This window comes from Nomascus leucogenys, chromosome 2, assembly GCF_006542625.1.
Source record: "Nomascus leucogenys isolate Asia chromosome 2, Asia_NLE_v1, whole genome shotgun sequence".
NCBI classification, from domain to species: Eukaryota; Metazoa; Chordata; class Mammalia; order Primates; family Hylobatidae; genus Nomascus; species Nomascus leucogenys.
The window spans coordinates 24,708,860-24,729,142 of NC_044382.1; the positions used below are offsets into that span (position 1 = coordinate 24,708,860).

Genomic DNA, 20,283 nt, shown 5'->3' on the forward strand with positions numbered 1-20,283 from the left:
ATGAAAAACTGCTACATGAGCGGGAGTGTCTTCTGATGAACTCCCTTCTGCTTACGGACAAACTATTTCCCAGAGGGTGGCTCTTCTATCTGAATGAGGCCCCTTAAAGGCTGATTTATCATCACTTAGGACACTCGAGTCCTCCCTACGGCACAGCTGAGTTGGAGGCAAAGCAGAGTGTTCCCAACTGTCAGGAAGAATAAGCATGCTGGCAGCAGACTCGGATCCTCTAGGCAGATGGAGTGACATATGTGTATTTACATATATATATTTCCTAATCAATAGGTTCCAGCAAAAACATGAAAACTCAACAAAATGATTGGAATTTAAGGGACTCTGAAGGAGTTTAATTCCTAAAGAAAATTAGGGCCAGGTGCAATGGCTCATACCTACAATCCCAGCACTTTGGGAGGCCGAGGTGGGCGGATCACTGGCGGTCTGGAGTTTGAGATCAGACTGGCCGACACGTTGAAACCCTGTCTCTGCTAAAAATACAAAAATTAGCTGGGCGTAGTGGTATGCACCTTTAGTCCCAGCTACATGGGAGGCTGAGGCAGGAGAATCGCTTGAACTGGGGAGGTGGAGGTTGCAGAGAGCCGAGATCGCGCCATTGCACTCCAGTCTGGGCGACAGAGTGAGACTCCATCTCAAAAAAAGAAAAAAAAAAAAAAGAAAGAAGAAAAAGGGAATCAGCGAATTTTTTTTTTTTTTTTTTTTTTTAGCTGCAGATCACTTTAGGAATAAAAACTAAGAGTACTCTTGAATGATCAAACTTTCCCCACCAAATATGTAAATCTTCTGTTCAAATTAGGTACTTCTAGCATTTCTTCTAAGAAATGCATTTCTGGGGCCAGCCAAAAGGAGCTTTGAAATCTTCTTACCATATTTTTGCCCCCCTGCCTGCTTCTGTGACTGTCTCCCTTCACTAGACACACTGGCCTACTTCTGTTCCTCCAAAAGGCTGACCTTGCCATTGCTCTTTCCTCTGCCTGGAGTACCCCTCCTAACTTTTGAATGTCTAGGTCCTCATAATTTGGGTCTCAGCACAATGCCCTTTTTGAAGGGGGTTTTCTGACCCCAGTGAATAGATATACACTGCCAGTCACTCTCTGTCACTGTGGAGTCCCTGGCTCATGGAAGAACACTTGGCACATAGCAGGTGTCAGCAAATACCTGTTCGTGAATAAATAGGTTAAGAAAAGCCAACTATGCCCCAGCAGAATCTGATAACCTGTCTGCCGTTTGAGCTACGTGTACTGGAGACAACAGAAATGATGACCTGAAGATTTAGCCTAGCACTTACTGCTTCTGATTCTTGTTTTGTTCATGTATGTGATCATCTTCAAGGAACATGATTTGCAATTTTATCCACCACAGAACCACATTTTGCTCCTGTCATTCATGTGAAGCTGACCTTGTCACACACTGCTCGTTACCCACAACCTCGATTTTTCCTCCTTTCTTAATTACAGAAGCCCAAACTTTGGGACAATGTGTCCAGTTAAAAATTAACATGCTCCTCTCCGCAAGCTTTCTTACAGTTACAGCAGGTAGCCATGTCTCCTAGTTCTGGCCGCTACATAGCAGACCCGGGGAGCAGCCTTTAACTAACGACAGATGGTAGTTGGTGGATAAATATCCCAGCTCCTTGGCCTTGAATTGGGACAACTGAGGCATGAGCTACATACACCTGGGGCAGAGAGAGCTCCCTGAGGTCCCCAGCAGGACTGAACACTGGTTGCCCACAGCAGTAACCCACTCATTAACACATCCTGTGTGGGCTGTCTTACTTTGCCTGTCTTACTTCCCCATTTCCCTACCTTCCTGGGATCACTTCCCAAATAAACTACTTGCATGTGAATCCTTTTCTCAGGAACTCCTTCTGGGGGAACCCAAACTAAGACATCTTGTGACCTTGAGGATGAAAGCCACATGCTAAGGATAGAGAGGGGTCTAGAAAGAGCCGAGTCCCTGATGCCAGTTCTTAAGCACCTGCACCAGCCTTGGACTGCCTATCTCTGGATTTGAGAAAAATAAATCTCTTAGCTATGATAAGCCACCACAATCAGGTTTCTATGGCATGCAGCCAAATGCAATTCTCAGAGGTGTGGAGGAATTTTTAGTTGACCACAAATGCAAATATAGTCATCAGTTGGACAAGGCTACTAACAAAGCTGACACCGGCTGCATGACTAGCTGCTTACAGTGTGGTAGATCAGAGCTAACACAGTGTTTGCTTATTGGTTGCTGTATTTAATCCTTGTGTTAATTCTGTGAGGTAGACATTATCAATTCCATTTTACTGAACCCGAGAAAGGCTGAAGCCCTTGTCCATGCTTACAAGGCTAGGGGTGAAATCAAGATTTAAAGTTCAGCAATCTTTTGCCATAGGGATATAAAGGCTAGATTTTCATTCTAAGGAGTCTGTGGCATTTAAGTAATGAGTCACACCTCCCATCTGTTGCCTTTGCGTTCTCCTAACACCTTGTGCTTTTCCATGCCTGTTAACCATCACCACTCTTCACCCTGATGGGACTGCAGACTTTTGCTTCTACCAGAGCTAACCCTCCTGCCCGCCAAATCTCACCATAAACTACACACTATAATCACAAGCTCTTCAAAAATGTACCAAATCTTCTCATCTTTTTTTCTCAAGCTCTTGCCTTTGCCAAAAATGTTTTACTTCAGAAGAGTAAATTACTGTATTTGGGCCCAGGGAGGATAGTCTGGTACCTGCAGGCCCATTGTGGGCAGGATACCCATCTCAGTGTAGCTCATAGCACTGAAAACATACACAGTGCTTAGGTGTAAATATTTGTAAGGTTAAAGTGGATTCCAGCCATACTGGAATCCAAGTTGAACTCAAATTTACTCCTATGCTGGGGGCTGTGGCTCATGATTGTAATTCCAGCATTTTGGGAGGTCCAGGCAGGAGGGTTACTTGAGATCAGGAGATAGAAACCAGTCTGGGCAACATAACGAGACCCATCTCTACACACACACACACACACACACACACACACACATATAAAATTAGCCATGTGCATTAGCGTGCACCTATAATCCTAGCTACTCAGGAGGCTGAGGCAGAATTGCTGAGCCCAGGATGAGACTGCAGTGAGCCATGATCATGCCATCATACACTGGCCTGGGTGACAGAGTGAGACTACCCTCTCCCCCAAAAATTACCCATTTAAAATCATTAACATCAAGTTTCATCAAACATACAAATTTCGTCAAACATACAAATGAAACATACACTATAGAAAATATCAAATAGACTATATACTCCATTGAACGTTTAATAAATTATATTCAAGTATGACTTTTTTTTAAAAAGAGACAAAATTATAATGCAAGTATTTATTAAAATTCTGACAATTTAAACATCCTCTGAATCATATGAAATACTTATTTACTTTTGTGAAATGCGTTAATGAAAATCTAGGAGTTTCTATGTAAGGCTGAGCATTTTCAACATTCCTGGCCTAGATGAGAAAAGAATGCATTCTCTTACTGGTACTCAGGAAATATTTATACAATACACTTGGGTTCTACTTGCTGGTGTATGGAGACTAGGCTAGCACCCATGACTGGCTGGGCTCTAGAAAACAAGCATGTAGTGCTCCTGTGCCATCTGGGATCCAAGAGACAAAAGTCTGATCTAGGGTGAAGCTACATGCAGAGGGTGAAGAGGACTATACCAACAGCCTCACGTGTCTGGAGGAGCAAAAGGAAAGCCGTGCACAGATATTGCTTTGACCTTAAAATATTTGTTAAGTGAGGCAAAAAAGAAGCCAGGAGTCTTCTCACAACCGTTCCAGGTCAGCAATTTCCGAGATATTTCTATCAAGGTAATTAGTAGAAAATATAAATGCGTGCTGGCCCTGACTCAAGAATTAAACCATCATAACATATACATACACAATTTGGAGGACAGGCAGTTATCAAACAGCCTATAAACTCAAGTGGGGCATCAGCTCAATTGATACCTGTCTATCTGGCTTCAGCTGGTAAGGAATCATAAAGATGTTCAAATGTGATTTTTGGTGAATGTATTTCACAAAGCTACCACTTCATAAGGACAATAAGGTTCACTATATCACAATACATGACAAAATTTACAAATGAGATGACAGAGCTATTTTAAATACATTTTGTAAAGGCATTTTCCACTAACTATAAAATCCAGTGAGACAAAAAGATAATTACACTATAGTTACCATCAAGACTTTTAGACCATAGTTGAAGTCCAAAAGGTTAAGGATTTTAAAAAAAGATAACATGAGGCTTAATTATATATGAAGAGTATTTGATTAGATACAGAAAATATTAGTAAGTGTGGTTTTCTCCCTCTTGAAAAATAGCTTTACGAAGTAATACCAACTCCAGTTAAACTTTGACCTACTTTAATTCCTCATCAATGGCACCATAAGCTGGTATACTCAAAGTAAACCAGTTACTTTGGCCACCAAATTAGGCCACCTCTATGTTTCTAAAATAACCAGGATACAATGGAGTAGTGTGCATTTAGTTACTATACAGTATTGTGCAAACTTACAGATTTTAAAAACATTTCCTCCATTTTTCCAAAGTTCTGTTTCTTAGGACTTTGATTTTAAACATGTCTACCTTAGGGTTCCAAATAATAATGTCTCCTATGAGAATATGTGGGGTAAAACCATTCTCTAATTTGACAAGCTATATTCTAAGAGATTACTGCAAACCTGCTATGTTAGGACAGGGTTGAAAGTACTATCTGAAATCTGAGGGATGTTTAGAGGACAGACCCCCGGACAAGGGATTTAAAATTTTTTTTTGGCCAGGCACAGTGGCTCAGGCCTGTAATCTCAACACTCTGGGAGATGAGGCAGGAGGATCATTTGAAGCCGTAAGTTCAAGGTCAGCCTGGGCAACAAAGTGAGACCCCCATCTCTACAAAAAATAAAAAAAATTAGCCAGGAAAGGTGGTGCACACCTGTAGTCCTAGCTGCTAGGGAGGCTGAAGCAGGAGGATCGCTTGACCCCAGGAGTTGGAGGCTGCAGTGAGCTATGATTTCGCCAATGCACTCCAGTCTGGGTGGACAGAAAAAAAATTTAATTTTTCCAGAGAAAAGGGAAGGGAAAAAGTGTTCCATAATCCAGGATATGTTCAAGAGCCTTTGCTCTCATAGCCAAATATATAAAAACAATTTTCCTTAAAGAAATACCAGTCTATGAGCCAAGGCAAGCTTTGGCTAAATGATTGGTTAGCTTTTATTTGGCTCTAGAGGTTTCCATGGAAACAGCCTGAGAGACAGAAAAGGCAGCATTATCATCTTTATCCATGATGCCATCTGATAAAACTGCACATTGATTCATTCATGCTATTCAGAGCAGATGTATTACTTCTGATAAGCCTGGACAAAGGGAGGCATGATTTTTATCCGGTCACACTTTGAATTTCCTGTCTTCCTCTGTTGGAAACCTTAAATTAAAATCCTGATAAAACCTCCTCTGAACATTTCCCTCAGGAGCCTCTAGCTGAAGCAATGCTTCAATAATCAGAAGTCAAATGAAGAAACGTGAAGCCCCAAATGGAGCTCCACTGCCAAGTTCTTAAAATTATATGGCACCACGCTTCCTGTAGCTGAAGAAATTGTTCTGAAGAGTATTTACAATTCCATTATATCAGATCTCAGCCAGGCAAGAAATGTCATCTTAAGTGTTTATTGTATACAGTTGAACCAGGTGGCATCATCCATCATTTTTCTTCCTCTTGATGTCTAGATCAGTTGTGTGTGTATTTTAATATGGTAACACATCCTCACAATTATCCAATCTTATTTCAGGTTAGTGCTTCTCGGAAAGGCTACAAAAGCAGCTATAGCTCAGAATTATGTATCTGAAGTAAACAAAAATAAAAACCTCAACAACAAAATATTAACCAAATAAACAAGATAAAGAGGCATGCAACCTATAGCACCATACTTAAGACCACAAAGGGCAGGAGGGTTGACAGAGGTCTTAAGAGGAATCCAGTTCTGGGTTTTCTCCTAGGATGAGATCCCAAATATAGAACCTATTTGTAGAGTCTAATACTTTTAAAAAGGGAAAGCCTGAGAAATTCTATTAACAGAAATATGAAAATCCATGATTTTCCAGAAGACAGATGATTTGACACTGTTCTTATTTTAAAAGCATCAAAGACGTTATTCCTTAGAAATAAACTGCTCACTTTGGAAGATCAGTTGGGAAATCCCTGCCAACCTCAATGAACTAAAATGATGTCTCAGTAAGTTAAAAAGATGATACACCCCCACCAAGGACCAATTTAATCATGGAAAGTAGTTTACAAATGAGCAGTTAGCTCCCTGACATCTGTATAACCATAGAGACATGTGCCACATTGAAAAGATTCAACCTTGCACATATCATTATATGCTCCACATGGCAAAACATCTGAAAAACACTCAGATGTTTTTCAAAAACCTCTGTGCATTATGACATTGGTGTGGAAATTTAGATCTCAGCTTAATACTTTCCAAAAGAAGCAAGTAAAAGTCCAGGGAAAGGTTTACTTAGAGATGAGTGAAGGAAGATTCTGGTAATTTAAACGTGATGGGTTAAGAAGCTATAGAGCTAGAAACAACTTCGGATCTCACCTAATCCCTCATCTTATTGACGGAAAAACTGAAGTCCCAAGTATCAGATCCAACCAATGGAAGAACTGTGACCAGAAGAGAAACCATGGGACTCTTAGTTCAGTGCTTTTCCCATCATGTTTATCTGGGGCTCCTTTAAATCTTAGCATGCATAATTTAATCAAGCTCTAAGGAAAATGACTGAAAAGTATCAGATAGGAAAAATGCTGCCTTCTAATGAAGACTTTGGCAATTCACGTTCTGATGTGCTTAATATTAACAAAGGGAAAAACCCCAGTCATCTTTTGGCAAAAATGTTATTTCTTCTAAGAAACAGATTCCTTTTCTGAGAGCTGATTTTGTAGGTACTGGGTTACAGCACTGTAGGTTACAGCTGACAGTTTTCATATGCCCCATCTTTGTAGTTAGATTCTGCAGATCCTATATCATCAGGTGGACTGAAATGACTGCTGCCTTGAGACTCTGTATCAATACTTTTGGTTTCTGACTGAAGGTGGACAGAAACCTGAACCGCTATTTCCTGGCCTTGTTCATTCAGAGAGCCATCATCTGAATCTCCTCCTGGTGAATTACTCCGTCCCATCTCTGGGTTAATGACATAGATGCCACCTTGAGCATTCAAGGCAGGTCTCTCTTTAATTCTTTCACCCAGGTCATCAGGGTCATCCACTCGCACAGCCTCAAACATCTCCTCAACAAAGGCTCGACAGTTTAGAATAAGAGGTGGAAGAGGGACACTTCTTGCCAGTTCTTCAATATAACGAGCAAACTCCATGGTCTTAAACTGTGTGACTTTGGCGAGCTCCAGAGTTTTGGCTGAGGTAATGATGGGGATACGTTTTGCAATCTCAAAGGCCTTCTGAAGTTTCTCAGCCCCTTCAGTTCTAAAGAACTCATTGATGGCCTTCTCAGTCTTGCGAAGATGGCTGCTCATCATGCACAGCCGTGTGACATTCAAGATGAGTGTGATTGTAAAGGCAATCAGGCAAACAATCATGTAATAGACACTCATGTCTCCCGAGGTGAAGATAACACGTAGGGTGACAGAGTAGGAGGCACGAATTGGAGAGGTGACGAAACAGGTATAGAGCCCACGGTCATCAAAAGCTACATTGGTGATGTTTAGGAAGTTATCAGAAACCAACCACTTTCCACCTGATAATCGAACAGAAATGAAAAAAAAAATTATAGCAAAAAGAAGATTACTAAATATGCCCGCTGCCTTATCAATATTCCACCTCTTCATCAAAGTACTTTAACTCAACCGATTTGTTAGATTCTACTGTTTGTTTAAATCATGTAAAAAAAGGGCAGATTGTGATGTCCAGAGTCAGAATTAATTAGCTTGGATCTTAAAAGGAAATCAAGATCTTCGTTCATGACACTAATAATTAACATAGCTTCCTTTTCACTGCTAGACTTCAAAAGCCTTTCTGTGAAACAGGTATGTCTACAAAATGCTAAATGACTAATCATAAAAAAAGCTTATAGTTTATACATACGTGTCTGTCTACATCACATTGCAACCAATATATTTTCATATACTATGAGGGTATGTCTCAGAAATATAAAACAATGGTTTAAAATAATGATATTTTAAATTTTTATGAGTAATTTTTATTTTCTTCTGTGTTTGCTCACTTTCCATAGTGAACTTATTTAACAAGAAGAAATTATTTAAAAAAATCCTAGCAATTTAATGCATTTGTTCAATTAACTGCCTAATCTGGTATGCCTTGCACATATCAATTTTTTTTGTTGTTAAGAAACTTTGTTGATGGTGATATCTTGATTTTCTGGCAAGAGTAACTGAAGCACAGGCCAAAAAATGCATCTCACAAGTCATGGTAAATGAATAGCTTGGCAAAAAGAATAAAGTTGCCCTTAAGATGCCTATGCTTCCTTCTATTTTCAACCAACCTAAAACATACTGCCTCTCTTCCACACGTGAAGGTATTTTCATTCAGGGAACATGTATATAGAAGTATACAAGTGTAAGCAAAGCAAAGCATATTGACTACCCATCTTGATTCAACATCCTTCAATAACTTGGTTCTGCCTGCATAATTCCTACTTTTGTGATACATTCCCAAAGCACTCTGTGCTTTAACTATGAAAGCCATTCAAAGATGGGAAGGATGGGCTAACCTGCAGTGTGGGGATGCATTCCAATGACTAGAGGTGGTGTCCCAGGGGAGGTTAGCAGACTGCTTGTTAAGCACTACTTGAGTGCCCAATCTTCAAAATCTCTTTCATCCCCAAGATTCTATGGTTCTGGATTATTTTAGTGGCACATAAATTAGTAAGCACTCTGGATTTTGTCCATTTTCATCATCATCCAAACTTATCTCAATCCTACAGGTATTAATATATTTAAAAGCCATCATTTCACTAATACAAAAAGAGGAAAACATGTAGTTAAGAATATAGCCATTTTCCATAAGCTTCTGTTCTATGAACTTACAGCTATGAAAACGACACCATTTGAATCCAAGGTATGATGAACTACGAAGACTCCATTCATCAACCATTGCACTACAACCACAATCTAAACTCTAGCTCACTTGCTGATAATAGCTCAAGATTTATGAACCTTATACTAGACTGACATGCTCTTTAAACTCCTCTCACTTGAGATTCATAAAATTTAATACAATTTTCCAGAGCTGCTGCTGAAAGCATCAATGATAGATGTTAGTGGTTTTCAAAGTAAAGGCAAAATAGAAAAATAAAACTGCCATTCCACTTGGCTGGTCTTGTTTTAACCCAAGTCTTCGTTTATGCAGTCAGTCTACAGTGATGACACTGAATGAATAATTCAAATCTCAGAGGTGTTTGGTCAGGATATCATAGAGCCCAGAGAAGATAGGAGTCTGGTTCAGTGGGTCCAAATATGGAACCCCAAATCATGTTCAAAGTACACATTCCAGGTATCACTCTAATTCAATAGTTATGTATTTTAAACACGCTGATTAAAAATACTCTAACAATTCAAACTCTTCAATCCCTTGGTGACTAGTCACTCAGTCTATAGATTAAAATATTTAGTGCATATGTCTGAAGGAAGTATCACCTGTCTCCTTTTGTATTTTCCAGCCTAATATGAATAACCAATATCCTTTTATATTTCAAAAGGCTACATTATCTTCCTAACAAAAAAATTTCTGAAAGTGTAGCTTGTGGGGATCTTAGAATTTAATCTTCATCCCTTTGGCTTTTCATGGTGATTTCTTTTTGAGGTCCATTATAACTCAAGTACTCATCAAAAAGATCTTTATAACAGAACACTGGTTAGGAGTAGTCTGGATTAAGATATATTCACAGATCCATGAATAGGAAAACTAAATAAAAATCTGTCAAAAAGTAGACCTTGAACACATTATCACTATGTTTATGTGATTTTTAAGACAGAAACAAAAAATGCAAAAAAAAAAAAAAAATTTCTCTTTTCCAGTAAATTCAGGTATAGAATACAAAAAAAAAAAAAAAAAAAAAAAAAAAAAAAAATGAGCTGGAAGGGCTTACAAGTTCCATAGTGCCCTTTTAATTCTCTGAGACCTGACGTCAAAGTTTTACGCACAGATTGATACTCATTTTCAAAAATGTCCTGGATTTCCTCTAAAGTTTATAGTAACTAATTTCAGAGCAAAACTTTTTTATTTATAACAAATTTCTTAAGTCTAGCCAAAACCCTTCTGGATGTATTCACACAGGGCCACCACACTGTACTACTGACATAGTAGCCTAGCCGAAGGGTGCTCCTAGAGTTGTGTCGTATACCACCTGTACAGCTGTATGCAGCAGCCCTGATTTACTGTACCTTCAATGAAGAAGAAAACCAACTGATCAGAAGGAGAGAAAATAGCTCATTGTCATCATGTGAACATCTTTTAAATTTACAATGATTTGTTTTTTTCTTCTTCTGGTTAAACAATTATAATTAATTTGCTTTTTCTGATAGGTACAACACTCCAGACCTTTCAAATGTTTTAAACTATTCACCTTGGCACCTTATCTTTGAGACTTCTTATTTAATGTGTTAAAAAATAAGAAGACAGAACAGGAAAGGAGTAACCTTGATTAATTATACCCTGACCAGTTACCTCTGCCTCTGCCATCCAGTTGCTGTCCTTTTGAATTGTGCCAATGGACATCTTCATAGTGACTGGCCGTGAGAAGACACTCAATTGAAACGCTAGTTCCCTCTTTGGCTATGATGACATCATCATCCGAGTGGGAACTTGCTGAGAGTTCAAAGCTTGAGGGAAAGGATGCATTGTAAGAACTACGATTTGCTTCCAGTGAAACCATTTGGTTGAAGTCCACATCTTCCAAAACAAAAGCAGCTGGCACAATAATACTTGCCACTAAAGTGAATAAGCAACAATGTAGCTTCATGGGAAAATGGAAGAAAATCTTGTTTTGATTTGGAGAACTCAAAAACTTCTATACTACAAGAGCACAGCGGGTAATTTATTGCATGGTAGAGAAATTTTCCAATCAAGTGGTAGATCCAGTTATATTTTCTAGTCTTCAAGTTTAAAAGATGTGAGTAGAGAACCTAAAACAAAGCCAGACACAAAGTTTAACCAACCGAGATTCATAATGGAGTGAAAGTGTGTATGTTCCAGAAATGAACAGATGTGAATTAGAATAATTGGTGCTGACACTGGGGAGTAATTAGAGAGAACAGTACCTAAAAATCTCACACAGAGACAGCAGAAAAAGCAATGAACTGGGAAATAGCAGACCTAGATTTTGGTGCTAGCTTTGCTACTAACTAGCTGTACGACCTTGGCAAGCAGCATTCTCTCTGGGTTTCTGTTTTCTCATCTGTCAAATAAGGGACTGGATGAGATAATCTCTAAGGACTCTTCCAGTTCTGAAATGCCATGATTCTATTTCATTCTGACAAATTTTATGCAACAGGGAGCCAATGAAGGCTTAAATATTTATCTTAATGATCTTTGATTTCAACCTGCACCATTACCATCTGTTGTTATATCAATAATGTAAATCAACTGGCATATCATAATCATAACCATGGAGCTCAAAATTTGAGTAATTCAAGTACAAAGATACGTTACATATAAATAATGCAGGGACACCTGAGGTGGGTTGTTTTAACACTGGAAAGAAAACTGCACTTACTGCATACATATAAATAGAGTTATTGACTTCTAAAGCTATGGAACCTCCTTTATGGGCAAGAACGTTAGACAACAGAATTTTCTTTTAATAGTTTCTCCAATACCAAGAGACAAGTACAGTGTATTTAATAGTTTGTAAGGATACCAAATTTCTAGCTCAAACTCTGTAAACTAACTAAGGGAGGAACTGACATCTTAAGTGTCTAGTTAGTAGAAATGCAAATGTAAAACTACAGCGACAGATTGTTAGACAAATTTAAAAGAAGAGCAAAATATCATGAATAAAATGCAAAATAACATCCTAGTCCAAAAGTCTATGTATTTATGATCACCTTCCTGGTAATTTGACTCCCCCTTTAAGCCACCAACTCTCAAATAAAAAATTCAGCTTTTATTTCTATAAAATATGGGATGAAATAGCTTTATGTCTTATAAAGCCCCAAGATAATTAGTTTTGGAAATGACATTTACTCTCCTTTATATTTATATGAAGGTTGCTTGATCACAGAACATAAAAAGCAATGAATCACTGTATTTTGCCATTAAATATCTCAAAGTCTAAATTACAATATGGTGCAAATGTCATTTAATTTTCATTAGCCCTTGAAAGGATGATTGAATGGTGACAAATACTTTTCTAAATCTTTAAAATTTATGGAAGGAGTATACAGAGTAAAATAAAAAACCTTCAGACTTTGGCTATACGTGACACACTAAACGTGTTTATTTCCATTTCCTCCTAAAACCCCACTAAATAAGGACACTAAAGGAAACAAAGACTTAGGCAGAGAGGGGATTTTGCAAGTAATACAATCTAATTGATTCGGTGCACAGTGATTTGCTTCTTACGATATGCTACAAGTTAGTAGGAGTATCTAGCTTAGAACACGGTCTCTTTTTTAAGAGAGGGTGATGGGTAGAAACAATGGAAATAACATTTATTGAATGACTGCCATAAGCCAAACACTGTGCTAGGGGCTTGACATGTAAGTTTCCAAGTTCTTTTTCACGACAAAATATATAGCAATTGGGACATAATTTTATAGTTTATTCTAGATTAGTGGTTCTCAATAGTGATAGGCTATGAGTGTGCTGAAAAAATGCTCCAGGCTTTCCCCAAAACTTTGATTAGGAGTTCCTATAGCTTCATCCATGGCAGCATTTTCCAAACTTCATTCATTCCTTCTCCTGTCATTTTTGTTTGTTTGTTTTTACTATATCCATGAACCAAATTATCGTCATTTCTGCTTTTCTTTTAAATCAACTCATTTTATTTTTACTTTCACATTTATTTAAAAAGGAAACTCTACATCAGTTCTGTGGACAAAAGTAACCATACACATAAACATAATGAAAACAAAGAAGTGTTATTAGCTTCCAGAGATACTACTGCCTGCTTAAGGCTCTGAGCTGGAGGCTTGCTCTCTCCGTAGTAAAACCAAAACCAAAACAAAAAGCCCCCCACAACTCCAGTTTATTTTAATGCCACCTCATTTCTTATCCTGCCATCTCCTTCCTTTCTACTCTTCCCCACCACTGAGTTTTAGATCGGAAGGATACATTTTCATATATTGAAGAGTATCTATTGAGCACCTACCATGTGCCTATCTACTGCCCCATAGACACTGTCTCGGCCTCCACGAAGCTCAGCCTGGCAGACGATGGACACTAACTACATATATACAAAATACACTCAATGTTACCCAAGGGAAATTACAGATGCTACAGGAGGACCAAACACGGGGAGTTAATCTCATCATGGAAAGCCTCTGAGAAAGTGAGGTGTGCAGCACCTATTATTCAGGTGCAGGACCTATAGAATAAAGAGGAATAAAAATTGGGAGGAAAGCACTCAAGGTAGAGGGCCAGGGGACAGGGAAAAAGGAGATGGGTCACTGGTCAGGAGTTGTTCACAAAAAACAGCTAAAAAATTGTGGTAAAGACAGGCAGTGGCCAAAAATGCTACGTCTGATTCCTGATTCTGGAGAGGAACTAACTGGGCCAACGGTGAAACTGGAGATGGACTCCGGAAGCTGCAGTGGCTGAAGTGAGTGAGGGAGATATTCGTTCATGATGAAGAGGTCAAACAACTGAGAGGCTCAAACGTGGGCAGATCACCTGGGGGTATGGTCACATCTCCCCAGGATCAAAGTAGCTAGTGTAGAAGAAACTGGAAAGGAAATGGACTTGGTCTTCCTGCTCTGAGATTCAGGAACTTCAGCAGAATGAACAGCTATTACAGGCGAGGGCTGCAGGGCAATCAGTGTCCTCACCAACACAAGGCTTGGCAAAGCATAACTGCCACATGGAATTCTGCCTTCCCGCAAACTTCCTGAACCTCCTATCAAGGCCTTAGCTATTCCTCCTACATAAATTCAGAGTATAGCTGTATAAAGGATGGCTTCTCCTTCACCCCAGAGCCCTCCCCACCTACTGTACTCATCTGGCGCTGGTATATGCTGCTCTGTACTGCTAGGCAGTTTATCCCATCTCACCTACCCCTTAAGGAAAAGGCCTATATTTTTTATTGCTGTACGTCATAACTAGCACATGCTCAATAAATATTGATGGAGATTAGTTTAAATTTGATTCAGTATGGGACAGATCTTTATAAATTGAATAATGTTATGCAACAGGGATTATAATTGTTCAAACTGACATACAGTTACCTATTATAAATTATCTGAAACAAAAACAGTCAATGCTAACAATCTTGGAAGACCTTAAAAGTACCTAATTAAAGGCATTCTTCTGACTCCCAACCTGATATCTTCATTTACCATCTTGTCCTAGAGGATAATGGTAGGAATAAAAGATCACCAAGTGCAGTTTCCAAACCAGGTTGAATATCACAATTGTCAGGAGAGCTTTTTAAAAACATGGATTCCCAGGTCCCAACCCAGAACAAGTGAGTAAGAAACGCTGTGTTTGCACCTTGGAATTTATGACTTTTAATTGGCTCCCCGGGTGTTTCTGAGGCACTGGATTCATGTACTGCATCTAAGGGCCACTAATACAGTTCCTCAATTTCCTCTACAACTGACCTGCAGAATGGTACTCCAGGCTATTTGAATATTTCCAATGAGAGATATAATCACTCACATTCCATTCTAGATTTAGATTACTCTAGACCAGCAAAATTGAAGGTTTCTAATAAAAGCAGGGTAGCAGAGAGGTTCAGAGTATAGGATTCGAATACAATCTCTGACTCTAACCAGTCTTGCAACTTTTATAAATGACTTAATCTCCCTGTTTCAGCCCCTCATCTTTAAAATGGGCAAAATAACAGAATCTATTCTCACAGGATTATTGCAAAGTCTGAATGAGGTAGTATACATACCAAGAACAGATTTCAAAAAGGAAAACCAAAGTGTCACCTTCTTGTTATCAGTTAAAAAGGGCTATACTATGTTTGTGGATGAAGTTACTTGGTAAAATTTTTTATTACCTTTTTATCCTTTTTCTTTGTGTGTGTGTGATGGAGTTTCGCTCTTGTTGCCCAGGCTGGAGTGCAATGGTGAGATCTCGGCTCACTACAACCTCCGCCCCCCCGGGTTCAAGCGATTCTCCTGCCTCAGCCTCGCAAGTAGCTGGGATTACAGGCACGCGCCACCATGCCTGGCTAATTTTTTGTATTTTTAGTAGAGACAGGGTTTCTCCACGTTGGACAGGCTGGTCTTGAACTCCCGACCTCAGGTGATCTGCCCGCCTCTGCCTCCCAAAGTGCTGGGATTACAGGCGTGAGCCACTGTGCCCAGCCTATATTACCTTTCTTCAGCATTAATAAATAAAAATGTAATAGGTAAGTGTAACTCTCAAGTTTAATCCAACTCCTTTTTCATCTTTTAGGTATACAGAATGTAAGCTTTGCTAGGATCATAAAGAATCAGAAATGTAGATGATTTTACCCCAGAAAACCATGTTGAATATTGACTATATTATTTTAAAAAAAGAGAAGAGTCTATAGCTGTCACCCCTAACAGATTGTCTTGTTGCTCCTGCCAACTTCTGAGGGAAGAAATATTTCCATTCTGTTCCAATTTTCAACACAAATAAGGAAGTAATATGGCTGATTTCCATTCTGGTGACTCAATATTAAGTTGGCTGAGGAAACTGATGTTTGCAGAAATAGTTCTGGGAAAATGCAAAGCAGGGAAACACACTGATGCCCAGGTGGTATTTTTTTTTAAAACTCCAATTATATTGGGATATTAGTGCTTCATTCTCTGTAATCAAATGTGTTCTAGGCTGCATTTACAGCTCATCCACTCTTCTCTGCCTGCACTGTCACACTTGGAAAACGGACCAGTTCCTACAGCAGGCACACAAATTGACAAAGCAGCATTCTGAATTGGCAAAGGGGAGAAAAAGCAAATGAAGAGCAGATTGTTAGCACTACCCTATCCTTTGCAAAGAATAAACACAAAGTTGTTCTGCCTAGACTCAAGCATTATTATAGGGATCTGTAACTAAAAAAGGTTAGTGATATTCAAACAGAAATCACTATCTTGAGGGCCATTTACTCGAAAGTTTCTAATTAAAATAGCCTTTATATTCCTATCTTGGAGCTATCACATACCTCATAACTAGCATTTGGTCAGTCTGAGCTCAAACTTCAACATAATCTTCTGGCACCCGGAAAAATATCTTCTGTATTTATCAGAGCTTTGCTTGAAACCCAGGATTATTTCAGTTATACCCGAAACTTATATCCTTTTTGCCATAGTTATTTGCTGAATAGCTACTGGATGCAAACGACAAAAACATTAATGAAACAGGCTTAGATTCATGATCTTCCCAGGCCATTTTTCCCCCTCTATAGCCTGAAACATCTCTATTTGAAACTCAGTCTAGTTAAAACAGAACTCTTCTTACCCTCAGATCTACTTGTTCAGCTTATGAACAGCTTAGATAATAGCCAGACAATTCTTCCAGTTTTGCAGTATCAAAATTGTAAGACAATCATGGCTCAGTGGTTAGGAGAATGGGCTCTAGAGTTAAGGTGCCTGATCCTACCCCTGGGTGAAGCCATAGGCTTGCAAGGCCTTAGTTTTCACATTTATTAAATAAAATAATATGAACAGTAACTGCCTCATAAGGTAGTTTTGAGGATAAGATGAACTAATGTGGGTAAATTATAAATATATGCTATTGTTATTATTCCACCTCCTACACGTTTTTCAGATAAGTCCTACTGTCCTTCTCCTACGTCATATCCTTTTATCTCACCTGGGTATACCACACTATCCCTTTCATTTCAGAATGGATCTCCTTAACTCCATTTTTACCTCTATGATCTATCCAAACACTGTGACACTCAGAATTGGTCCTAAACACAAATCTGAGCAATTCAGGGTAATTTTACAATCTACTGGTGATTTCTCACTGCCCATGAGATAAGCTTAAAATTCCAATCTGGTATTGTAATTCTCCAAGAATAGATTCAGGCAGCAGAACAGAAAGTCATGAGAAGCCCAGAGGTGCCTCTATGTACGATAATTGCTTGCAGGAGGAATGAATGGATTTAAACATTAAGTCTGGTCTTTAGCTTTACCTCTATCACAAATTAGCTATGATGTGCTCCAGTGGTCTTAGTTTCCTCACCTAGAGGCTGATTATCACTATCATTCATTTCTTTGCTTAAATCCTATAATCTACTCAGCTTTCCTGCCATGGCTGAAAGCCTAAACTATGCTTGTTTTACTCTATTCTCTTTAAATAACTTTTCACCTTACTAGTTGTTCCTTTTTCTTAAAAATCTTTCTGCCCCTTCCCATCAATATCTTTCTGGGGGAAACTGTACCCTCTCTATAATATTCAACTCTTAATTTCATCTTATTCAGGAAGCCCTCTCACGCCCACCCTCTTGTCAGATGAGTTTTTTTTTTTTTTTGCTCTGTCAGTCCCCTAGCACATTAAGAGTATGCTATTGTAAGGCTTACCAGTTTTCCTCTTAGCAGTTAGTTATCCGTTCAAAAGACTGTAAGCTTATGAATGAGAGTCTAAAAACCTTCTGTCCTTAGCACAGGGCCACTGCCTGTGGCAAGTGCTCAAAATTTTGAGTTCAGACACTCATCGACTTGGTAGTGTGAAAGGTGTCTGCTACAAACTTATTAACTTTCCAGAGCTTCAGGCTCTGGAAACTATTGATGGAGAGAGGTGAAGATAAGGAAAGAAACCTATCTTGAGTTTTAGTAGGCAGAACACTCTAGAGAATGATTTGACTGGTTTTCTCACTGTAATTTTTAGACCATTTATATCAAATTAATCTGTGGTGCTTGTTAAAGATGCAAATTTCTTGACCCCACAGACTTATTGAATTGGGATCTCTAGGGGATGCCTGGGCATCTGCATTTTTAATGTGCATATAGGTTTATTGATTTACAAATCAAACTCATATTTCTTTTACTGGCATGACAATCACTGTAATTCAGTGTAATTCTCAAAAGTGTGGTGCAGGAACTCCTGGGTGTCCCTGACACTGTTTCAAAACAATTTACATAATATTAGGACATATCCCTTTTTCACTCACATTCTCACACAATATGGTGCAATTTTCTAGAGGTACATGATGATTGACATTGTAAGAGAATGAAGGTAGAAGTTACAAAAATCTAGCTGTCTTTTATTCAGCCAGACATTAAAGAGATTTGTAACAATGTGAAACAATGCCATTCTCAATAATTTTTCGTTTTGGAAAATATCCTTTATAGAAATGCTATTTATGTTAACATATAATGAGTTTATTTTAAAATGAATAACCTTTTTTGAAAGTTGTTTCCTAAAATAGTAAATATTGATAGCTATTATAAACAAAAACGCTTTGAAGTTCTCAATAAATTTTAAAAGTATAAAGAAATTCTAAGATCAAAAAGTTTGAGAACTGCTGCCACAATTATCAGCAGCATTTAAAAAATAAGTGGCTTCCCAGGATTCCATACTTTAGCCCCAAATTCTATGCATTTTCCATCACAACAGAAAATCAGAGGAAATGACCCATTTTATATTTAAGCAGGTTTTTTTTGTTGTTGTTTTTTGGAATTTTAACAAGCTTCCAGGTGATATTGATGAACCTAAATTTAGAGAACCATTGTCAAAAGCAAAGGAAAATATCTGAAGAGTTTTAGAAGTGACAATTACTCTTATCTGGGAATTAAGATGATAATTCCGAGGGCATTAAATGGAGTTGGAAAACATGAGTTCTTAAAGGCTAAGTCCCTTCACCTCTCTGGGATTCAATTTTTCCTATCTGTACAATAAGATTGATTTCAATCTTCCTAGCTCTGTCAGTATGGATTTCATGCATTTTCACTGCTCAACGGCAACAGAAGAGCTGCATCTTTCTGATGAGGGCCCAGGAGTAATCTTAAAGTCATAAATCAGATCATGTCACTCATCTGCTTAGAAACCTTCAATGGTTTTCCACTGGGTTCCAAATAAAAATCAAACTCTTCATCCTTGCTCACAAGCCTTACAAGATTTGGGCTCAAGTCCCTTGCCTCATCTCTCTCCATTCTCACCTTGCTCCTTTTGCTCTAGCCAGTGGCCTTTGTCTTTTCCTTGACTTTGCTAAGTTTGTTCCCACTATATGGCCTTTGCACGCGCCATTCTGCCTGGAATGGTCTATTCCAGATTTTCATACGGCTTATTACTCTCCCACTTCGTTCCATCACATTATCCAGTCTAAATTTCTTTACAGCACTTACTACCACCTTAGATAATCCTGTTTGTTGACTTGTTTATAATCTGCTTCTCGCACTGCTTGAGAGCAGGGCCCTTCCGTTCGTTGACTGATGTGTGCCTGGAGCCCAGGGCAGTGCCTGGCAGGTATTTGGCTCTCAGTAAGTGTTCGATGACCGAACTCCCGCACCCAGGCCAGACTTTCAAAAGGATGGCAAACATTTTCGCCTTCTGCACTCCCGACCCCAAGCCACAGGCTACGACTCACGCCTCGGCGCTCCTAGTAGCCCCCTTGCAGCGACCCCAACCAAGCCGTCACCTACCCGACCGACGTCTAGCTCCTTCCGGCCTCAGCGGCGGCTTAACCCGGAAGTTTTCTCCGACACACCGGCCCGCCTCTGCGCTGAAGGAGCACTTCCGGGGCAGTAGGAACGCGGAGTCGGCTTCGGTGACTGTGCTGAGGGTGGCGGCCGGATAGGTGCGGAGCTTCCTGGGCGAGGCAGGAGGGGTGCGAGGTTCAGGGGCAGGGCCCGGGCAGCCGAAGTCGTTAGGGAGGCGGTGACCTGACGGTGGGCGGCGGACATCTCGCGGCAGGGTTGAGGGCTGTGAAAGCGCTTTAGTGATCGAAGCGCTACGTTTGTGTGAGGAATTCTTGTTGTCAGCGCCTGAGAACTTAGTTGGGAGCGGACGTTTACACAGGATCTCTCGTTTGGGACACATTCTTGGATGTGGGAAGAAGTGAGAGCGCATGTTTGCTCTTCTAGAGACAGCCGTATTAATAACGATAGGTTACAAACCATCACCACACC

At 39.3% G+C, this 20,283-nt stretch overlaps 2 protein-coding genes across 6 annotated transcripts in view; one reads left to right on the plus strand and one right to left on the minus strand.

The window, feature by feature from the left end:
* Positions 1-3,272: 3,272 nt before the first annotated feature.
* MFAP3 (microfibril associated protein 3) lies at positions 3,273-19,903 on the minus strand. 2 transcript variants are annotated; one of them, XM_003276561.2, is made up of 3 exons: positions 19,798-19,903; positions 10,748-11,205; positions 3,273-7,799 (listed from the first exon to the last, which is right to left on the minus strand). In XM_003276561.2, the coding sequence occupies exons 2-3, from the start codon at positions 11,040-11,042 to the stop codon at positions 7,012-7,014; spliced, it is 1,083 nt and encodes a 360-aa protein (XP_003276609.1). In that variant the 5' UTR covers positions 11,043-11,205; positions 19,798-19,903; the 3' UTR covers positions 3,273-7,011. The 2 variants fall into 2 exon arrangements, with proteins under 2 accessions (XP_003276609.1, XP_030681972.1); XM_030826112.1 differs by lacking the exon at positions 19,798-19,903 and having other exon boundaries at positions 10,748-11,213.
* Positions 19,868-20,283, plus strand: part of FAM114A2 (family with sequence similarity 114 member A2) — a 45,681-nt gene continuing 45,265 nt past the window's right edge. For 2 of the 4 annotated variants that reach the window (XM_003276557.4, XM_030826098.1), the window contains exon 1: positions 19,871-19,952. The gene's annotated coding sequence lies outside the window, so the exon portion shown is untranslated. Of the gene's footprint in view, positions 19,983-20,283 lie in introns of all 4 variants that reach the window. The other 2 variants (XM_030826090.1, XM_030826094.1) reach the window with 2 other exon arrangements.